This window comes from Lethenteron reissneri, unplaced genomic scaffold, assembly GCF_015708825.2.
Source record: "Lethenteron reissneri isolate LAM-NWPU_2019-01 unplaced genomic scaffold, ASM1570882v1 scaffold_115, whole genome shotgun sequence".
NCBI lineage: Eukaryota > Metazoa > Chordata > Hyperoartia > Petromyzontiformes > Petromyzontidae > Lethenteron > Lethenteron reissneri.
This window is the reverse complement of record NW_026890838.1, coordinates 849,729-872,224: the sequence shown is the minus strand read 5'-3', so window position 1 is coordinate 872,224 and position 22,496 is coordinate 849,729. Positions and strand designations below refer to the sequence as shown.

The 22,496-nt window shown below is 46.5% G+C and overlaps 2 protein-coding genes across 3 annotated transcripts in view; one reads left to right on the top strand and one right to left on the bottom strand.

Annotated features, from left to right (window-relative positions):
• The window catches only part of LOC133361625 (zinc finger protein 271-like), a 40,613-nt gene that overhangs the window by 7,849 nt on the left and 10,268 nt on the right, over positions 1-22,496 (bottom strand). The gene's annotated exons all lie outside the window — the stretch shown is intronic.
• On the top strand, positions 8,426-21,257 carry LOC133361618 (gastrula zinc finger protein XlCGF7.1-like). Of its 2 annotated transcripts, none has more exons than XM_061580584.1 (2): positions 8,426-8,479; positions 15,977-21,257. In XM_061580584.1, the coding sequence occupies exon 2, from the start codon at positions 16,005-16,007 to the stop codon at positions 16,995-16,997; it is 993 nt and encodes a 330-aa protein (XP_061436568.1). In that variant the 5' UTR covers positions 8,426-8,479; positions 15,977-16,004; the 3' UTR covers positions 16,998-21,257. The 2 variants fall into 2 exon arrangements, with proteins under 2 accessions (XP_061436568.1, XP_061436569.1); XM_061580585.1 differs by lacking the exon at positions 8,426-8,479 and adding an exon at positions 13,393-13,453.

Here is a 22,496-nt window from a genome sequence, read left to right as displayed (position 1 = left end):
TGAGTTCTTAGCGAAAGATTGAATAAAATAGTACTTTACATTGGCGTAGTAACGCCTCGTCCCGTGCAGAGCCCGCGGCCTCGCCAGATTGGCAAGCCGGAGGTGAGATATTGCCAGGCTGCGGGCTGGGCCACTACCCTCGCCCCCCCCCCCCTGCCCTCGCCAGAATAATACTATGTAACAGCTTTAATAATATTAAATTAATATCTAAGGACTGTATCAGTAACTGCACGCATTGGGGTGGCGGGGGGAAGAGGACATCACACTGTGAAGAGAAATCGGCAGCGTGATGTGTATATCTATTCCTTGTTAAACGCGTAAAATAAAATGTCCCCGTGAGCTTGAGTGAACGCGCACCACTTGACAGGGTCCACCCCCCCCCCCCCCCAAGCAATTAGCGTCACTTGGTACGGTCGATGTGGCGCAATAAGTAAATAATTAATCATATAAATGGCACAAATGTGTTAATTAAACTACTTTAAAGTTAACGGATTGGAAAACGGAATAGCCTATTCCCACCGCGGGGCTTCGGGCGTGCCGCCTGTCAAATTGTTTTCTACGTTCAGCCCACCGTCCGAGAGCCAAATCCCCCGCAAGCGCGAGCGCGCGTAGACTTTTATATATAAGAGAAAGAAGGAAAGAAAAAAAAGAAAAGAAAGAAGATTCAAGATATTCCCCAATTCATCACATGGGCTGTGAAGGGACACAATGAGAGGGCAAATGGTTATAAATGCCTGGAGGCACTAGTAGCTTCAAAATAAATATTAACCCAAAACACCAAGAACACAATTTCGGCTGCCTGGCTGCAAAATAAATATTTATAAAAGCAAAATTCAGCAAACATAGCAAAGGCTGTTGAAAATAACATGATTTGTCTTATGTAGAAATAAATAAATAAATGTTCAATCGCAACTTAGAGGTGTGAAGCCAGTCTTAGATTTGCTTGAATGCTTGGATGAACAGATCTAACTTCAATTGCATATATGCTGTGTTAATTTCCTGTATCCAATCTTACAAAAGTTCCAGAGGAAAACTAAAATAAACTATTGTTTTGATTTAACCTCCATGTTCAATCGTTAATATACTTTACTACAAATACAAACTTGACACTGTTACACACTGGTATGGTAAAAAGTTGGTGGCGTGTCCAGAACCATGCCTGGCCACCTTCATCTGCTCAGTATTAATGCTTCCTCACTTCACCATGTAATTAATTTAAGATCAATCAACATAGCAGAGGCCCACAATAAGTTCAGCTTTCACTTATCAATCATGTTTGCTGTCGGCGATAATCAAACTAATTGTTGAGTTTATAATGCAGTGAAATAACTGCACCACAGCTCCCCACAAAGACAAACTCTTAAATACACATGCATTCAACATAGATAATTAACATCTAACCTATATAATTCATTTTTTGTCTGTCTGTCTGTCCGTCCGTCTGTGTACGCTCGCTTCCGGGGGATTTGGCTCTCCGACCGTGGGGTTCGCCGAGATTAAATTTTGCCGTTGGACACGCCCCCAGCCCCGCGGTGAACATAGGCATTTCCGATTTTTTGTCTCTAAACTTTAAATCGGACGGATTATCGATTTAGTGCGATTTCTCTTTATTTATTTATTATTGCCGACCGGCATGTGACGAAGCACGCCATTGCGCATGCGCGAAGGCGGTTGCCCCTGGCAACGGGCGGTTGGCCCCTGGCAACGGGCAGCAAACGCCGTCGCTTCGCGGTGGACGCCATTATAAATTCCCGTTAAAAATATGCGCACACATTAACACACGACGCTGAGGTAAATTCATCAAAGTTTCACGTCCTCTTCACTCCCCCCCCCACCCCAATGTGTGCAATTACTATTATAGGGTCGGTAGATAATAAAATTATAGCGATTAGACAGTATTATTGTAGCGTGGGGGGGGGGGTAACGGCCCCAGCACCCAGCCTCGGCCGGGTGGGCAATCTAGGCGAGGCCGGAGGCTCTGCACGGTACTAGGCCTCGACACCCCACACTTGTCAGGCAAAGACTTTGTGCTATAAACTCGATATACCCAGCGTTGCCCGGGGGAAAAATACATTTAAAATCTTTTGAAAACTTTAAAACATAACATACCAATGAAAATACAACTGTGTAATTTAAAACCGACCGCGCCAAGAATCGATTCTCTGAATCGCGCAAAGGAAACGAAGGTTGTCGACTCCTTTAGAATCGGCTTAATCCCGTTTAATATAAGTAGATTATAGAGTTGATATAAACTGCTACGAATGGGAAATATCCGGCGTTGACCGGGGCAAAAATATAATTAAAAACTCCTGAAAACTTTAAAACATAACATACCAATGAAAATAAAACTCTGTAATTTAAAATGTAGCCCAAGCACGAAAAGAAGCGACTCTTTGCAATCGTTGCGAAGGAATCGAGGGTTGGAGATTACTTTAGAATCGCCCTATTCCCTTTTTAACAAACTGCGTGTCGCCAACAGACACACACATTCACACATTTAGCTTTTACATTTAACATACATAACGTCAGCATATACTGCTGTCATCATAGGCAAAAATATATACACCCTCACCACTCCCTCACCACTCTCCCTCACTCACCCTCACCACTCACTATCACTCACCACTCACAATCACTCACACTCACCCTCACCACTCACTCACCCTCACTACTCACTACTCACCCTCACCACCACTACTCACCCTCACCACTCTCCCTCACCACTCTCTCACCACTCACCCTTCTCCCTCAACACTCACGCTCACCCTCACCAATCATCCTCGCCCTCACCACCACCACTCATCCTCACCACTCACCCTCGCCACCACCACTCATCCTCACCACTCACCCTCACCACCACCACTCACCCTCAACACTCACCGTCACCACCACCACTCACCACCACTCACCCTCTCGCTCACCCTCAACACTCACCCTCACCACTCACCTCTCACCACTCACCACTGACCCTCACCACTCACCCTCACCACTCACTCTCACCACTCACTTTCACGACTCACCCTCACCACTCACTCTCACCGCTCACCACTCATCACTCACCACTCACTCACCACAGACCCCTTGCCACTCACACTCACCACTCACACTCACCACAGACCCTTCACCACTCACCCTCACCACTCACCCTCAACACTCACGCTCACCCTCACCAATCATCCTCGCCCTCACCACCACCACTCATCCTCACCACTCACCCTCGCCACCACCACTCATCCTCACCACTCACCCTCACCACTCACACTCACCACTCACACTCAAGACCTCACCACTCACCACCTCACCACTCATCACTCACCACTCACACTCACCACAGACCCCTTGCCACTCACCCTCACCACTCACCCTCACCACTCATGCTCACCCCTCTCCCTCACCACTCACGCTCACCACTCACCTTCACCACTCTTCCTCACCACTCTTCCTCACTCCTCACCACTCACGCTCACCACTCACCCTCACCATTCACCCTCACTACTCACTAATCACCCTCACCACTCACCCTCACCACCACTACTCACCCTCACCACTCTCCCTCACCACTCACCCTCACCATTCACCCCTTTCCCTCCCCACTCACGCTCACCACTCACCCTCACCAACCATCCTCACCCTCACCACCACCACTCTCCCTCACCACTCACCCTCACCTTAACCACTCACCTTCACCACTCACCCTCACCACTCACCCTCTCCACTCACCCTCAGCACTCCCCACTCACCTTCACCACTCTCACCACTCACCCTCACCACTCACCCTCACCATTCACCACTCACCACTCACCTTCTCCACTCACCCTGACCACTCACCCTCACCACTCACCACACACCCTCACCACTCTTCTTCACTACTCACCCTCACCCCTCACTACACACCACTCACCCTCACCACTCACCGCTCTCCCTCACCACTCACCCTCACCACTCACCCTCACCACTCACCATCACTGTGGTGGTGGTACCTGCCAGCATGACAGTAGTACAAGCTGACGTTTTGTATGTGTAATGTCAAAAGCTAAATTAGTGAATGTGTATGTCTGTAAGAAATGTTAAGCATACTTGGCGACACGTAAGCAAGTTTTTTAAAAACGAGAATAGGGTGAGTGGTGAGGGTGAGTGTTGAGGGTGAGTGGTGAGGGTGAGTGGTGAGTGGCGAGGGTGAGTAGTGAGTGGTGAGCGCGAGTGGTGGGGGTGAGTGGTGGGGGTGAGTGGTGAGGGTGAGTGGTGAGGGAGAGTGGTGAGAGTGAGTGGTGAGGTTGAGTGGTGAGGGTGAGTGGCGGTTGTGAGTGGTGATTAGTGAGTGGTGAGGGTGAGCGTGAGGGTCAGTGGTGAGGGTGAGTGGTGAGTAGTGAGTGGTGAGCGTGAGTGGTGGGGGTGAGTGGTGATTTGTGAGGGTGTGATTGGTGAGGATGAGTGGTGAGTAGTGAGGGTGAGTGGTGAGGGTAAGTGGTGAGTGGTGAGTAGTGAGTGGTGAGCGTGAGTGGTGGGGGTGAGTGGTGATTTGTGAGGGTGTGATTGGTGAGGATGAGTGGTGAGTAGTGAGGGTGAGTGGTGAGGGTAAGTGGTGAGGGTGAGTGGTGAGGGGCGGTTGTGAGTGGTGATTAGTGAGGGGTGAGTGGTGAGCGTGAGTGGTGAGGGTGAATGGTGAGCGGTGAGGGTGAGCAGTGAGGGTGAGTGGTGATTGGTGAGGGTGTGATTGATGAGGATGAGTGGTGAGGGTGAGTGGTTGTTGTGAGGGTGAGTGGTGAGAGTGAGTGGTGAGGGTGAGTGGTAATGGTGAGTGGTGAGCGTGAGTGGTGAGGGTGAGTGGTGAGCGTGAGTGGTGATTAGTGAGGGTGTGATTGTTGAAGATGAGTGGTGAGTAGTGAGGGTGAGTGGTGAGGGTGAGTGGCGGTTGTGAGTGGCGGTTGTGAGTGGCGATTAGTGAGGGTGAGTGGTGAGGGTGAGTGGTGAGCATGACGGGTGAGCGGGGAGCGTGAGTGGTGAGGGTGAGTGGTGATTGGTGAGGGTGTGATTGGTGAGGATGAGTGGTGAGGGTGAGTGGTAAGTGGTGAGGGGTGAGGGTGAGTGGTTGTTGTGAGGATGAGTGGTGAGGGTGAGTGGTGAGGGTGAGCAGTGAGGGTGAGCAGTGAGGGTGAGTGGTGATTGGTGAGGGTGTGATTGGTGAGGATGAGTGGTGAGGGTGAGTGGTAAGGGTGAGCGGTGAGGGTGAGTGGTTGTTGTGAGGGTGAGTGGTGAGGGTGAGTGGTGAGGGTGAGTGGTGAGGGGCGGTTGTGAGTGGTGATTAGTGAGTGGTGAGGGTGAGTGGTGAGCGTGAGTGGTGAGGGTGAGTGGTGATCATAGCAGATACTCCTCTCATCATAGCAGATACCACCACAGTCAGTATGCACTGCTGTAATCATAGCAGGTACCAACACAGTATGTACTGCTGTAATAATAGCAGGTACCAACACAGCAGTATGCACTGCTGTAATCATAGCAGGTACCACCAGTCACTATGCACTGCTATAATCATAGCAGGTACCACCAGTCAGTATGCACTGCTGTAGTGATAGCAGGTACCACCTCAGTCGGTATACACCTGCTGTAGTGATAGTAGATACTGCTATCGAGTTGGTAGATACTGCTATATAGAGTTAGTATATACTAAAACAGTATATACCACTACAGTCAGTCAATACTGCTACAGTCAGTATATACTACTATACAGTCAGTACATACTACCACGGTGAGTAGCTACTAGAGTCAGTAGATACTATTATAGAGTAGATACTCCTATAGAGTTAGTAGTTACGACTATAGTCAGTGGATACTACTATAGAGTCAGCAGATACTATACAGTTAGTCGTTACGACTATATAGTCGGTAGATACTACTTTAGGCCCAGTAAATACTACTATGGTCAGTAGTTACTACAGTCACTAAATACTACTACACAGTCAGTAGCTACTACTGGCTCAGTAGATACTACGGTACAGTCAGTAGATACTACTACAGAGTCAATAGATACTACTTCCTCTGTTGTATGTAAGGTGTTGTTAGTATATATACCAGTCCCTCCAGAAAAACGCGGAGTTTTTTGGTGATTGTTGCAGGGCAAAAATCGTTGATTATGCGGCACGTTTTCTTAAAAAATGCGATGGAATATGCGGGATATTTATGCAATTTTATGCGATTAAATTGCGGGAACTTGCAAAAATTGCGGGAACTTGCAAAAATTGCGGTTTGATGAAAAAGAGAAAAAAAAGTGATTCCCCCAACACCCTATTCACTAGGCTACTACTTTAATGTAAAGAGTCATTTCTTATTTCTTCCTATGATAAGCAAGCATACTACATCACAGAAAGTGCTGGGAATATTTAAGTTCTCATGTTGTTTTATTTCAGACCTTAACAAACAGATGGCTCAAACTTACAAAACATTGAGTCGAACAAGTTCTGTAGCTTTACAAAATGAATATACTACAACTTCTGTAAAAATGAATAAATAAAATATTAAAAAATAAAATGTGTGCTTCCTGTTTTACAGAGGTAGCTATACAAAACAGACATCTTCTGTTAAAATAAGTGTTTTCAGTGCACAGTAACGTAAGCAATACAGTAACAGTACAGTCTTACAGTAATGTAAATGTACATACTACTAACAAAAAAGTGCAATCTTACAACTGTAAAGTTGTATAAACTCTTCATCATGGTTTCATTGGCATCGCGGGGTATGCAGCTTTTCAATGATGTTGCGTAATGAGTGACGTCACTTCATAACGTTCCCATGGCAACAGGGGAAATGGCTGCGCTTGTGTGAAGTAAACGCAACATTTTTCAACTTTCTGCTAAGATATATGTGACTTTTTGCAACGAAAATGCGGGGATTATGAAATCATGCAAGCCCGCATATTTTGCGCGCGGAAATCTGCAATTTATGCGGCGAAAGTGCGGCGTATTTGAAAAAACGCGCCCCCCGCATAAATATGCGGACTTTGGCTGATTTTGCGTGGAATCTTGCGATCGCATAATCGCGTTTTTCTGGAGGGACTGATATACCTACGAGGGGTAAAGATATTTTTTGAGGGAGGGGGGCACAATTTTTGGAAACCATTTACATCAACTATTTACCCCACACTTTCTACAACTTTTTGGACTTGTGCAAGCCTCTTATATATTTGTTGGTATAGAAATGTACAAACGGCTCACCGGGCTTTGACAATACCTTAGTATCTGTGTGTATATATATATGTAAGGTTTTTAAGAAATATATTTTTCACCCGGGCAAAGCCGGGTACTTCTGCTAGTATTATATAAACAAAACATTCACCATTAATGACGAATTGCAAGTAACCTTATCCCAGTGCTAATGCCATGATAGGTGCAATTTAAGGCCATGTAAGTGTGGATTCCTTATCCGCAGGTAACGGGAATGATCCAGGTGTCAAGGGATGACTGACAGATGAACCAGCTGTACTCCCCACTGTCTTGCTGGGTTTTAGGAACTCGGCGTTCCACATTCATGTGGGCGTTGCTCTTCCGACCTCATCGTTGTCGCAAAGCAAATATCTCTTATCTGCCATGCAGCATACCTCACAGGCCTCCTCCACAGAGGCCGATCTTCACTCCTGGCACAAGTCATCGGCAGGTCCGATCACCTCCACATCCTCCAATCTCTTCTCTAGACAATGCCATGCCTGTTCAGCCCCTAATATCTGGAGAAACAAAAGCTGCTTGAGCATGCAGTGTCTGGGAATGCGGAATTCATGACCGAACCAATGCAGCCTCGCCTGCCAAAGAGACTCGAGATTATATTCGATATTGATATCTTAAGGATCTGTAAGCTTCTAATAGAATATAGTCTGGTTGAATAGAGGATTAATCAAAATTCCTTGCAAAAGGTTTCAGTTTGATGTTTTAACATCTTAAGACCTGCTTTGCTGCCAAGAAAAGGGGAAAACCTCTTATTATATTTTGATGCTGGCAAAGGAGGTTCCATGAAGTAGTGAACCAGATGAAGACAATTTAAACTTAAGCAGAGAATTAAAGCAAATGCATTAAGGCGAGGGCAGGAGGCAAGGCCCCGCATGGCTAGGCCCCGCGTTGTAATGTTCCAACCGGGTCATCGATTCCATACTCGGTGCTACTAATTTGATATTCCTATGAGAGAGAGACGGAACGAGGCTCTACCTGGGTAAACAACAACAACAACAACCACCACGACAACAACAACAACCACGATGTGAACTTCTCACCTCGGATCTCAGTGAGCGCGCGCGCGCAGATCGGCAGCTTCCTGGTATCTCGTGACGTCACGCGGCAGCACGAGATGACATGACGTCACTAGCGGGGCACACCTCCCCCTCGCGTTTCACGCCGATGAGGCAATGCAGTGGTGACGTCAGAGAGCGAGGTTAGAGTTTCACGTCACAAGACTCCAGGAAGCTGCCGATCCGCGCGCGCGCTCACTGAGATCCGAGGTGAGAAGTTCACATCGTGGTGGTTGTTGTTGTGGTTGTTGTTGTTTATCAATTGAGTAGCAGCGAGTATGCCTCCGAAACGTCGTGATCTTTATTTTATTTTTTATTAATTTTGATGTTTTACCTACGTGACTTTACCGAAAAAACCTAAGAATATGAATCCTTGCAGTCACGAAAGCTTCAAATCTCGAATTAATGTAAAGTACAATTTTATTGCATCTTTCGCTAACAACTGAGGTTTATTGTTTACTATTTTTAAACAAATAGGTTTACAAATATTACAATGATAATGTTTGTGTGCACATAACAACTCTGCTTAATTGTTTACTATTATAAAACTAATAAGTTGCCTAATATTACAATTATAATGTTCGTGTGCAGAAACTATATGTGTGTCCCTAAAGTCGATGTCTGTGTGTGTGAGTCCATATGTGTTTGTGTGCGTGTAAGTCGATGGGTTTCTATGTGTGTGGGTCCATGTCTGTGTGTAAGTCCACGTGTGTGTCTGTCTTTTTAAACGGACAATGCCCCATGTGTGTGTGTACGTACATGTGTTTGTGTGTGTGTCAGTCCATTTGTGTGCGTATCAGTCGCTGTGTGTGTGTTAGTCCACGTGTGTGTAAGTCCATACGTGTGTGTTTTACTCTGTGTGTGTCTAAGTGAATGCGTGTGTGTGAGTCGATGTGTGTGCATGGCTCCATCTGAGTGTGTAAGTCAATGTGCGTTTGTGTGTCTATGTGTGTCAGTCGATGTGTGTGTGTGTTAATCCATGTGTGTGTATCTAAAGTAGATGTCTGTGTGTCACAGTCCATATGTCTATGTGTGTTTAGGGCAATGTGTGTGTAAGTCCATGTGTGTGTGTCTTAGTCGATATGTGTGTGTGTAAGTACATGTGTGTTTACGTCAATGTGTGTGTGATCCCACATATGTCTGTGTTAGTCAATGTGTGTGTGTAAGTCGTTGTATGTGTGTACGTCGATATATGTGTGTAACTGCATGTGTGTGTATCTAAAGTGCATGTCTATGCGTGTGTGAGTCCACATGTGTGTGTGTATAAGTCTATGTGTTTGTGTGTGTGAGTCGATTTGTCTGTGTGTGTCAGTCCATGGGCGTCTTTGTTAGTCGCTTTGTGTGCATGACTCCATGTCAGTCTGTAAGTCCATTTCTTCGCGTGTCTGTAGGTCCATGTGTGCGTGTGAGTGAATGTATGTGCTTTATTGACCTGCTCAAGGCCTATGATACCATCAGTAGGCCTGGCCTCTGGGTTGTTCTTCATGCTTTCGGAGTCCCTCAAACTTTGCTCACGATCCTTAAGGACCTTCATGTTGGTGAGCAGCCCCGCGTCAAACTATGTGGCCGTCAGTCAGAGCCATTCCCTCTACACATTGGGATGTGACAGGAATGTCCTCTGGCTCCACATTATTTAACATATCTTTTGACCACGTAGTTCGTGAAGCCTTCAATGGCTGTACCCGAGGAATTTACCATATGGTACAGATACAATGGGAGGCTGATTGATGCCCGGGTGCGGTCAAGGGATGCCTCCCTATTGCTCAACCATGTTATGTATGCCGATGCTCTGGTGATTGCTGCTTACTGCTGCTGAACCTGGAGCTTGCCACTAAGAGGTGGGGCCTTACCATCAGCCCCACCAAAACTAAGCACCTGCCTAGGTATTTTGTACCATCGGACACTCCCCCCTCACAACTCCCAATCGGTGATGGGGCAGTTGTGGAGAGAGTGGAGAGTTTCCCATACCTGGGCAATTTGCTCATGACCGGCTCCAGTTTGGCAGTGGAGGTCTCACTCCGAATCAGTCGAGCGGCAATATATTTTCATCGGTTGCGTAACGCAGTGTGGAAGCTGCCTGGTCTGTCGCTCCGCACGAAGCTTCAGGTCTTCTCGGCCACGGTCATTCCCTCCCTTCTCTATGCTTGCGAAACGTGGACCCCCCCTAATGGAACATCTTCACTGGTTAGAAACATTTAGGCTGGCCTGCTAACGATCCATCCTGGGTTTAACCATATATGTGTGTGTGCATCTAAGTCGATGTGTTTCTATGTGTGTGGGTCAATGTCTGTGATCTGCCCTCTGACCATCGACTAGTCATTTGTAAGATGCGCCTGCTATTCTTCCACTCCGGTGGTGGGTGTACACCCAGGATCCCATTCCAACCAAAAGTGGCCTGGTCTCAGTTAGCTGATGAAAGTTGGAAGCGAGAATTTCATCATCGCTTGCAGCTGGGGTTGGCATCGTCCCCCACTCCACCTGATGTCGAGGGTAAATGGGCGAGGTTTAGGACTGTGACTCATGCAGCTGCAATGGCTGCTTTGGGTACGCGGGCCAGACCACCCCAGAAACCCTGGCTGACAGAGGAGGTGTTCAGGTTAATTGAGAAAAAGCGACAGGCCCACTCTCATCGCCTACAGCATCCCACGTTAGAGAATGAGGAGGTTTACCGCAGCCTTCGCTCGGAGGTTCGGAGAGCCGTAAGGCGCTGTAAGGATGGGTGGTGGTCGCGGGTTGCTGAGGAGATGGAGTCTGCCTCAGTGGCCCGCGATCACAAATCACTATTTAACTCCATAAAAAAAGTAACCTGCAGCGCAATACCTATTACCATCATTAGGGGAAAAAACGGTGATCCAATCTCCGACCCCCAGGAACAGGTTTGCAGATTTGCTGAGCATTTCTGTGTGGTCCTGGGGGAGGGAAAATCTCTCAGCCAGGAAAACATCATGGCACAAAGTGGGGATGACCCTGCTGAGGCTGCGGTGCCTCAAATATTGGAAGAGGTCACCCCCTGTGAGTGGCTGGCTGAGGTGCCATCTGTTGAGGAAGTACTGAAGGCGATCCGGAGTCTGAGACCAGGAAAGGCACCGGGCAGAGATGATCTCCCAAGCGAAATGCTGAGGGAGGGTGGCGTTTGTGCACAGACTGCCCTATATGACATCATAACAACAGTCTGGACCACTGGACGGGTTCCGCAGGACTGGAAGGATGCCCTGGTGGTCCCCGTCTTTAAGAAGGGGGACCGTACCGACTGTAACAACTACAGGGGCATCTCACTCCTCAGTGTGCCGGGAAAGGTCCTGGCAAGGATTATTCTACATCGCCTTGCTAGGCACGCTGAGGAGAGGCTTGCGGAGACCCAATGCGGTTTCAGGAAAGGGCGGTCCTGCACAGATGCCATATTTTCTATCCGTCTGCTACAGCAGAGGTGTAGGGAATTCCAAAAAGACCTACATCTCTGCTTTATTGACCTGGTCAAGGCCTATGATACCATCAGTAGGCCTGGGCTCTAGGTTGTTCTTCGTGCTTTCAGAGTCCCTGACCCTCTGCTCACGATCATTAAGGACCTTCATGATGGTGAGCGGGCCCGGGTAAAACTACGTGGCTGGGAGTCGGAGCCTTTCCCTGTATACCTTGGGGTGCGACAGGGATGTCCTCTGGCTCCCACATTATTTAACATCTATTTCGACTGCGTAGTTCGTGAAGCCTTCAATAGCTGTACCGGGGGAATTTCCATTTGGTACAGATATAATAGGAGGCTGATCGACGCCCGGGTGCGATCAAGGGATGGCTCCCTATTGGTCAACCACGTTATGTATGCCGATGATTTGGTAATAGCTGCTCATTCAGAAAAGGAGTTGGAGACGCTGCTGCTGAGACTGGAGCGTGCCACTAAGAGGTGGGGCCTTACCATCAGCCCCACCAAAACTAAGCACCTGCCTGGGTATTTTGTACCATCGGACACTCCACCCCCACAACTCCCAATCGGTGATGGGGCAGTTGTGGAGAGTTTCCCATACCTGGGCAGTGTGCTTATTACCGACTCCAGTTTATCAGCAGAGGTCTCACTCCGAATCAGTCGAGCGGCAATATCTTTTCATCGGTTGCGTAACGCTGTGTGGAAGCTACCTGGTCTGTCGCTCCGCACGAAGCTTCAGGTCTTCTCGGCCACGGTCATTCCCTCCCTTCTCTACGCTTGCGAAACGTGGACCCCCCAGGTGGAGCATCTTCGCCGGTTGGAAACATTTAGGCTGGCCTGCCTGCGATTCATCCTGGGTTTAACCAGGCTGGATTGTGTGAGGAGCTCACAAATCCTTGAATAATCTGGGCAAGGTCCCATCGGTGAGCTCCTCCGGCAGGCAAGGCTGCGTTGGCTGGGTCATGTAGCCCGCATGCCCAGTCACCGCATGCCTAAACTGCTTTTGTTCGGCCAGATCGAGGGGGCTAAACGGGCGCGGCACGGGCTAGAGAAGAGATGGAGTGATGTGGTACAGGAGGACGTGGAGCTGAGTGGACTTGCCGATGACTGGTACCAGCGGTCTCAAGATCGGCCTCAGTGGAGGAGGCTCGTGAAGGACGCTACTGGGCAGTTGGAGGCAGTCGCCCTCCTACAACAACGGAGGGCGGAGGAGCGACGCTCACAACAACGAGCGGAGCGCCGGGTGGCTAAAGCACAGCAAGTTGGTACAGTAGGGGGCACAGGTGGTGCATCAGCCACTCATCTCGGTCATCTCAGTCAGTCGACCCGTGGCACCTGGGTCTGCCCCGTGACCTCCTGCCAGCGGGCGTTCGACACTTCACGTGGCCTCAAGGTGCACTTGGCCTGGCACAAGCGTCGTGGTGACGTCACCGCCACTTAGTGGCGAATGGCGGTTGTTGTTGTTGTTGTGTGTAAGTTCATGTGTGTGTCTGCCTTTTTCGCCCGAGCAAGGCCGGGTACTTACCACTAGTACTAAAATAAATCACGACGTTTCGGGCGCAACACAAGGGTCCAATACCTCTGCTGTTGTCGATCGCTGTGGGCTCACACGACATTGATTTTCCAACACGGAGGTACTCTGCAAACCAACCGGCTACCTTCAGAGATTTGTTCATGAAGCCATCCAGATATATAAACACAGACACAACTTCAACCGAGAGGATGGGTACAAACTGAGCAATCATTGGAAGGACGTTATTAACCAGGTAAAGTCTTAACTGACTGTGATGTTTCCATCCTACCTGCCTATGTCAGCTGTTATTTCCGACGCTCTGTGTCTCTCTTTCTATGCCTATCTCTTAGATCAATCATGCTCACATGTCCTTTGCATTGCACTCTCATGCCTTTGTATTTCACTCTCATGCTCACATGTACTTTGGATTGCACTCTCATACTCACATGCCCTTTGGATTGCACCAGTCTTCGATTTCACATTAACATGCTAATTTATCACATTAACATCACTAGCCCCGGCCACTTCTTTACGACCCTTAGGCTACACCCATTTCAAACCTTTTTAAAACAGTCTGCTTCAGCAGCAGACCTTGCTTTCCCACCTGATGACGGACGCTTGTGTTGCACCTGAAACGTCGTGATTTATTTTATTTTATACCTACGTGACTTTACCGAAAGAACCAAAGCGTATGAATTCCTGCAGTTACGAAAGCTTCAAATCAAGAATGCATATACTATCAGAGTATGTTTTGTTTGCTTTCTGACCACAAGTATTGTGGTTAATGCACACATGATTCCTTGTTAAAGGTTTCAGTTTGATGTTTTAACATCTTAACACCTGTTTTGTTGCCAGAAAAAAATGGGAAAACCTATTCTCATATTTTGGTACTGGCAAAGGTCCCATGATGAAATATTACAGTATATTCGAGGTGAACCGTGCGTGTGCAGAGAGGACAGTAAGGAGCCGGAAGTGAATGAATTTTGTGGCAAAAATGCAGGCCTGATAATATGTAAGGATAATGTGGTAAATGAGAAAAAATATAGCAGCGGTGGGGTGGTGGAGTGTGCAGGTGGTTCAGGTGTTGAAGGTGAACAGGTAAGCTAAAAATAGTGTGAAGAACACACTAACTCACCCTTGAGTACACATGGAAAATTTGGGGGGTGTAGGTTTCATAATGTTGGCCCAATTTGGTTCTCAAAAAAACACAAAGTCTGCTTTATTTATATAAATTTATACTTGTCTTGGAATGTTTTGTATACGGTTTCTCCACTTTTATTTCAGTAATTTAGTTTATTTGGAATACAGTACAGTACTTATTTCAATTGTGATGTATATTTTCGTTCCCGTTTACCTAACCCCATTATTTAGGTAAGACTTAAGTATTGAATATCGGCATTTTAGCTTTCGCACGGCACTTTTCAAGAATGTAACCTCCGCGCTATTCAAGGGGCTGCTGTATTTTCTGTCCATCAGCTATAGCACAGGAGTACGGATTTTCAGCAGAAACTAGATCTCTGCTTTCTTGGTGTAATTACGGCCTATAGTACCATAAAGAAGCTTGGGGTTTTGGATTGTTTTTGGTTTTAGATCTCTCTGCCTCTGCTCACATTCGTGGAGGATTTTTATGATTTTAGGCAGGCCCATCTAAAGGTGCGTGACCAGGAGTCGGAACCCTTTCCTGTTCAACATGGCTTGTGGCCATAATTCCCTCTGGCCCCATGCATTACATTACGTAGCATTTTCAAATAATGATGTATTTTGAGAAGCTCACAATGGCCCTATAAAAAATAGCATTCCATACAGTAACAATGATACGCTAATCGATGCCTGGCTGTAGTCATTGGGATCGTCCCCTGCTGGTCAACCATGTTACGCATGTTGATGATCTGGTCATGGCTACTCAATGATATTGAGTTGGAGAATCTTGTTCTGTACCTGGAGAATTCCATGACGAAATGGGGCGTTGCATATGTTCTACAAAAATAGATCACCTTCCTGGGAAAATCTTGACTTAAAGCTTTCGTGACTGCAGACATTGATATGTTTTGGGTCTTTCGGTAAAGTCACATAACTTTACCGAAAGACCCAAAGAACACCTCCCTGGGAATTTAATACCATACAACACTGCACCTGCTCCGCTCCCCATGAATAATCAGGTAGTGCTACACATGGTTGAGGAGCTCCTATACCTGGTTAATGTGTTCACAACCAGCTCTGGTTTCACTTCAAATTAGTCTAGCAGCATTCTTTAATTAGGCTCTGTAACACTATGTGGAAGCTGCCTGGACTTTTTCTCCATACAAAGCTGTGAGTGTCCATCGCCAAGGTCTAGTCCATTACCAAGGTCTAGTAAAAAAAGCAGGCATTCAAGCTAATCTGAACCTGGCTTCACACCTCTAAGTTGCAAATTAACATTAATTTATACATTTCTGCATAATACAAATAGTATTATTTTCAACAGCCTTTGCTATGTTAGCTAATTTTTCTTAAATAAATATTCTTGTCGTAGCTAGACAACCGAAATTGTGTGCTTGGAGTTTTTGGTAAACATTCATTTTGTTGAAGACACTAGGATGTCCAGGCATGTTTATGACCATTTGGCCTCTCATTGTGTGCCTTAACAGCCCATGTGATGAATTGGGGAATCTCTTTCACTATATCATGAAAATATGAATATGTATAGACGTGTAAGTCATGTGTGACTGTGTATATATGCATTTCTCTTTGCCTCAATACTCACATAGATGGTGTGGATATGTTTTTCTGTCTGCAGCTGACGCTTGTTCTGTAGAATTGGCCTGATGGAGCAAAGGCACTCAGTGCAGCTCGGTACAAGAAGGAAACAATGCGTCCAGAATGCAAACAGCACGGATCGTACTGGAAACTTGACACTGCACCAGAGAACACACACAGGAGAGAAACCTTTCAAGTGCACCGTGTGTGGGAAGGCGTTTGCACAGTCATCAACTCTTCAGACCCACCAGAGAACACACACAGGATATAAACCCTTCATTTGCAGTGTGTGTGGGAAGGCATTTTCAGATTCATCTACTCTTAAAAATCACCAGAGAACACACATAGGAGAGAAACCTTTTAAGTTCACTCTGTGTGGGAAGGCATTTGCACAGTCATCACATCTTCAGACCCACCAGAGAACACACACAGGATATAAACCCTTCATTTGCAGTGTGTGTGGGAAGGCATTTTCAGATTCATCTACTCTTAAAAATCACCAGAGAACACACACAGGAGAGAAACCTTTTAAGTGCACTCTGTGTGGGAAGGCGTTTGCACAGTCATCAAATCTTCAGACCCACCAGAGAACACACACAGGAAAGAAACCCTTCAAGTGCACTCTGTGTGGGAAGGCGTTTGCACAGTCATCAAATCTTCAGACCCACCAGAGAACACACAAGCATCAGAAAATCCACAAGAAGTGTAATCTGAAATCAGCTTGTGAAAGTCAAAGTGCTGCAATGTCCCCATTATTCATGAAACAAGAACCAGAAGAAAATTCCAGCTTGGACACTTTTAAAGGTATCAAGGTGAAATATGAAGAGGCGAAGGTGAAATGTGAAGAAGTAACAGTGAAGAGCGTGGAAGTGAAGGTTAAATTTGAGGATGAGTCAACTCCAAAATCGGACCTTCACATAGATGGAGGCAGTGTGAAGCAGGAACTAAATTCTGACTATGATGCAGAGCGAGGCAACTCCCAGCAGTTTGTGGATGTGGAGGTGTGGGTGGACTTAGACAATACAAAGGCAAATGGAGACCAGGTAGATGTGCAAGCTTGATACAATTAAGCTCCTATGGATGCACCTTTGTCAAAGGCCTTTCTAATGAAAGAATGTGAAGTTGAACACTCAATTTCTAGGTTCAAACTGCAGTGTAATAGTGGCCAGTATTTGTGGACCTGTGGGTTGGGTCGATCTCTAACCAGGAGCGACTCAAGTGTTTTGTATCATATCTCATCTTAGACACTCGATGGGTGCCCATAATGGGCATCTGCCCCTGTGTGCCACAAGGTGACCGTTCACTGGCCTGTATGTGGATATGAGTTTGTAAGTCGGGGGCGATGATTGATATGCCAGTCGGATTTGAACCTTGAACCTCTGCAACAAATAGAGAATGTACTCCTACTTGGCTTCCCTTTATGAGAGTGCTGTACGTATAGGCCTCATCGAGTCATTGATCAATTTGTAAATACGTAACGTGATGCAGTACATTTCAGTATAGTAATAAAATGTTGTCAATGTGCCTTTCGATTATTTGAATCATCATTGAAAGAATACTTGTCTGATTCTGAACGTACATGCAACATTTTGTGTATTAATGTCAAACATGGAATATGTGATGTCAGGACAAAATATCTGTTTTGGTGGTAACCTGTACGTATAACTCACATGAGAGCGGTTGTTTTTGTGATACGGGTCCAAGGGTATTTTTGTGAATCAGGATGCATCTGACTCCGAGGCAACTCATTGTCTTTGAAATTGGGAGCATAGTCGGATCATTCATCAGTTATAAGGCATGCCACTTAAAAGTTATGTATAGGAGATACATTCTCCACAAGAACACTAATAATTTTGTATTACATATGTACATTTTGTCAAACTGAGACTTGAAATGGACCTTGCTGATGAACATCAGTTGAAGCAAGCCCGACTGTTGTTGAGACATTGTACACCTGTCGTGAGTTCTTGGAGACACTCGTAGAGGCCACGTGTTATTTTTATATATATATCGGAAAGACAGCGTATGACAGCCCTGTTCTTCACCTGAGGACGGCTGCTTGCATTGTGGCCGAAACGTCGTGAGAATTGTATTTTTATTATTTTATTATTTCCCTTCTACGTGACTTTACCAAAAGAACCAAGAAGATGAATCCCAGCAGTCACGAAAGCTTTAAATATAAATTTTGCCTAATACAATTATAATGTTCGTGTGCAGAAACTATGTGTGTCCCTAAAGTCGATGTCTGTGTGTGTGAGTCCATATGTGTTTGTGTGCATGTAAGTCGATGGGTTTCTATGTGTGTGGGTCCATGTCTGTGTGTAAGTCCACGTGTGTGTCTGTCTTTTTCAAATGGACAATGCCCCGTGTGTGTGTGTACGTACAAGTGTTTGTGTGTCAGTCCATTTGTGTGTGTATCAGTCGCTGTGTGTGTGTTAGTCCACGTGTGTGTGTTTCACTCTGTGTCTAAGTGAATGCGTGTGTGTGAGTCGATGTGTGTGCATGGCTCCATCTGAGTGTATAAGTCAATGTGCGTTTGTGTCAGTGGATGTGTGTGTGTGTGTTAATCCATGTGTGTGTATCTAAAGTAGATGTCTGTGTGTCACAGTCCATATGTCTATGTGTGTGTAGGGCAATGTGTAAGTCCATGTGTGTGTGTCTTAGTCTGTGCGTGGAGCGGTAGTGTAGCGGTTAGCGCGCTGCGCAATGAACCTGGCGTCCCGGGTTCGTTTCCCGCTCACGGCCAACACCAGTGACGATTATCTGAAATGGTCCCGGGCCTCCCCTAGGTCGACTCAGCCTCAAATGAGTACCTGGTGCGGTGTGTAAACATCGCCGCTAGGGAGACAAAGGCGGTCGGGCGTGGTGCTGGCCACCCACCCCCTCGTGTACCGTTCTGGCCTTCATAGGTGCTCGCTAACAGCACTTGCCCCTACAGTCTGTTAAGGCTATACGGGGGATCTTTGTCTTGTGTGTAAGTACATGTGTGTTTACGTCAATGTGTGTGTGTCGATGTGTGTGTGTGAGTCGCTGTATGTGTGTATGTCGATATATGTGTGTGTAACTCCATGTGTGTGTATCTAAAGTGCATGTCTATGCGTGTGTGAGTCCATGTGTGTGTGTAAGTCCATGTGTTTGTGTGTGTGAGTCGATTTGTCTATGTGTGTCAGTCCATGGGTGTCTGTGTTAGTCGCTTGGTGTGCATGGCTCCATGTCAGTGTAAGTCCATTTCTTTGCGTGTCTGTAGGTCCATGTGTGCGTGTGAGTGAATGTATGTGCTTTATTGACCTGCTCAAGGCCTATGATACCATCAGTAGGCCTGGCCTCTGGGTTGTGTTGCATTTATGCCCCTTTTTCCAAAAATGCATATTAAGAATAATTAGGCCAATATTTTTTTTGTTTAATTAAATAATGAAAACAACCGCTGCTCAGGCCACGCCAGACATTTGAAAAAACGTGGAATGCCATTAAAAACTGCAAACGTCAGGACCTCCCCAGCCACCTTTGGCTTCCAACGGTTAGGCACAAACACATGCCAGCCATAAAATTCGGAGAGGGGTCTGGCCTCGGGATGACCCACGCAGGGGGAGCAAGGGAGTTAGAGGTTCGCGAGAAGGGGTCTGAGGCCTGGCATTCCAAGGGTGTCTGTTTTCTTTCTGTTGTTGGTTTTCTCTCGCAAGAGACGCGCAGAGGGGAGGGGGTTTTCACGTTTTGGGTTTTTAAAACACAAACGCACATCACGCAGTCCAGTCTGGTTCGAGTCGCGCTCAGTCTTGTGACTCGGCTTGCGACGTAGCGTTGCGAGGGAGGCTCGCAAGGGAGTTGGGGCGGGTCGTGCCTCGAGGAGAGATGGGACGAGGAGGGGTCGTTAGAGTTGCAGAAGTCTGAGTTCAGTCTGGGTCGAGGCTGGGTTTCAGCCGTACTCCAGCTGGCGGTGCCGTCGCGAGGGAGCAAACATCGATGGCCAGTGTCGCTTCTCGCAGAACAAAGTGACGAGGTGTGGTTAAGTGCGAGTGAAGCTTGCGAAATTCCAGCTATCACTCGTGAAAGAGCCCAAGCCAACGCAAGGGCGGGTGTCCGTGTGAAGCTGGCAGCTGCACGATCATGGAGAGAGCACGGAGAAAATGAGAGGGTGACGAGCGACAACAAGCAATCAACCTGGAGAAAAGGGTGGAAATCGCCAAGCATCGACCAAGCGAGCATCAAAGAGGACCAGCAGCAGCGGATGAGCGACGAGAGCCATCGTGCATCGCCAGAGAGAATGGAGCAGTGGAAAGAGCCTGATCGGCCGCCCACGAATGCGACGTGTGTTTAATACACACACACATCGACCAGCACCCGCTGAGAACCGACTCGTCATCCAGCAGTGGAGGAGCTGCGCGCTCTCCGACGACGGAATCATCGCGCACCACGACGGCGAGCGTCGTGCCGACGCCACTCATCTAGCAGTGGAGAGAGGGAGTGCATGAGCAGCACCACCCGGGCGCCACCGAGCGTCAAGCAACCCAGCCTCTTCAAGGACCGCATCGTGCCAACGCCGCTCAATCTAGCTGCGGAGAGAGAAAGCCAGCTACGGGATCGCGGCTGCCACGCCCGAGCGAGAGGGAACCTCTCTGAAGTGCTGGTTGTATACCCCTCCCCCACCTCACAAGCTCCGACACAGCGCCCTGCCTCTGCTTAAAACAATAATTATCAAGGGAACAATACAACGCACACACAACACGCACACGAATAAGACTATTTCAAAAAGTTATCTTTGTGTTTCGAAAAGGGTTGCCATTTCAAGGTGGTGCGTTCAATATCAACTGATCGTGCAAAGCAGTTGCTGCCGTCGAGTTACATGAATAAGAAGTGTTTTAGTCATTTGTTTTCGTTAATTGCGTAATCTTGCCGATTAATCTATTGACGTATACTTTTGCCTTTGCATATTAGAGTGTCATATTTTTGTTAAGAATAAAAATTGCTTACCATAGAAGTGTTTGAGTGTTTCTTTCCAAGTCCATGCAAAACTCTTATTTATAAGAACTGTACCCTGCGTTGAGAGATTAATTTGGAGACCTAACATAACATAAACACACTAAGATAATCAATAAATGTTTAATCAAAGATAATCATTTTATCCCGATTGATAAATACGACACTGGGCAGCGAAGCTAAGCCTAACTATCATAACTGCCCACATTAACATAATCGCAAGCATTTGCATAAATCAAAACGATTATCTCCATGATTATCATAATCTATGCATATAATAACATGCATTAGCATAATTTTTGCGATTTACGCATTTTCCCAACTTTTATTATTTTATAAAAATTTCATAACCCGACATATACAACAGTTCTGCATGCTTTCGGAGTCCCTCAAACTTTGCTCACGATCCTTAAGGACCTTCATGTTGGTGAGCGGCCCCACGTCAAACTACGTGGCCGTCAGTCAGAGCCATTCCCTCTACACCTTGGGGTGTGACAGGAATGTCCTCTGGCTCCACATTATTTAACATATCTTTTGACCACGTAGTTTGTGAAGCCTTCATTGACGACATAAAGCTCAAACCCTTGCGTATTCATGTCACCTTTCTTCCTGGCCATATATCCAAGCTAGAATTTTCTAATGGTTCTTGTGCTACAAGCTATGGGCTTCTTGTGACACTTGGAATTTCACACTTAGAATGCCGACTCTGCTCCTTATTGATCTCCTTACGCGTGTTTCAGTTTCAAAACACTTCAAAAGCCTTCAAACATTGTACTTGACGGGGTTTTTAATGTGTCCTCTGGCGGTTGTGAAGATTTGATGACCGTGCAAACGTCTTACCACACAAAGTGCACCTGATGGGCTCCTCTTCTGTGCGTGTTCTCTGTTGTCGGTCAAGATTTGATGACCGTGCAAATTAATTCCAAGACTCAATGCACAGTCGTCACGTCCCGTGGACAAGGGGAGTTCTGTTCTTGGTGAGGTTACAAACCAGATAGGGAGGCGCTGACATCACTCACTCGTGACTTTGAGGTGATGTCTCCAGAGGAGGCTTTTACATACTTAAGTAAAGATGTGGTAAGCAGCGGGATATCGATGGACACGGTTATTTAATTTTTATTTAAACAGATTATAATCCAATAAAACCTAGGCTAGAATACAAATCTGTAACAAAAATCCATGATGCATTTCAAATGTGCTCTTAAAATTACCTCCTTGCAATTAAACAGATCAGTAGACACGACATCTCTTTCATTTATCGGTCTCTCCACGAAGCAAATAAATGTTTTACACAAACTATACATAGCACAGCCTTCTGGGAGTGCAACATTGATTCAGTGCAATCCCCCTGTGGGCCGGTATTGGTGTACAATGTCTGAACAGCAATCAGGCTGGCTTCAACCGATGGTTACGCACATCCAGATGTTAATCAGCAAGGAGCATTTTTTGTCCTAGTTCGACAAAATAAAAAAAACACGTAATACAACATTTTTATTCGGGTGGTGGAGAATGTATCCGCTATACGTAACTTTTAAGTGGTACGCCTTGTAACTGATGAATTATGTGAATGTTCCTTATTTCAAAGA

Coding starts and splice junctions, on each gene's coding strand:
- LOC133361618 (XM_061580584.1), top strand. CDS start 16,005: ATGGAGCAAAGGCACTCAGTGCAGCTCGGTACAAGAAGGAAACAATGC.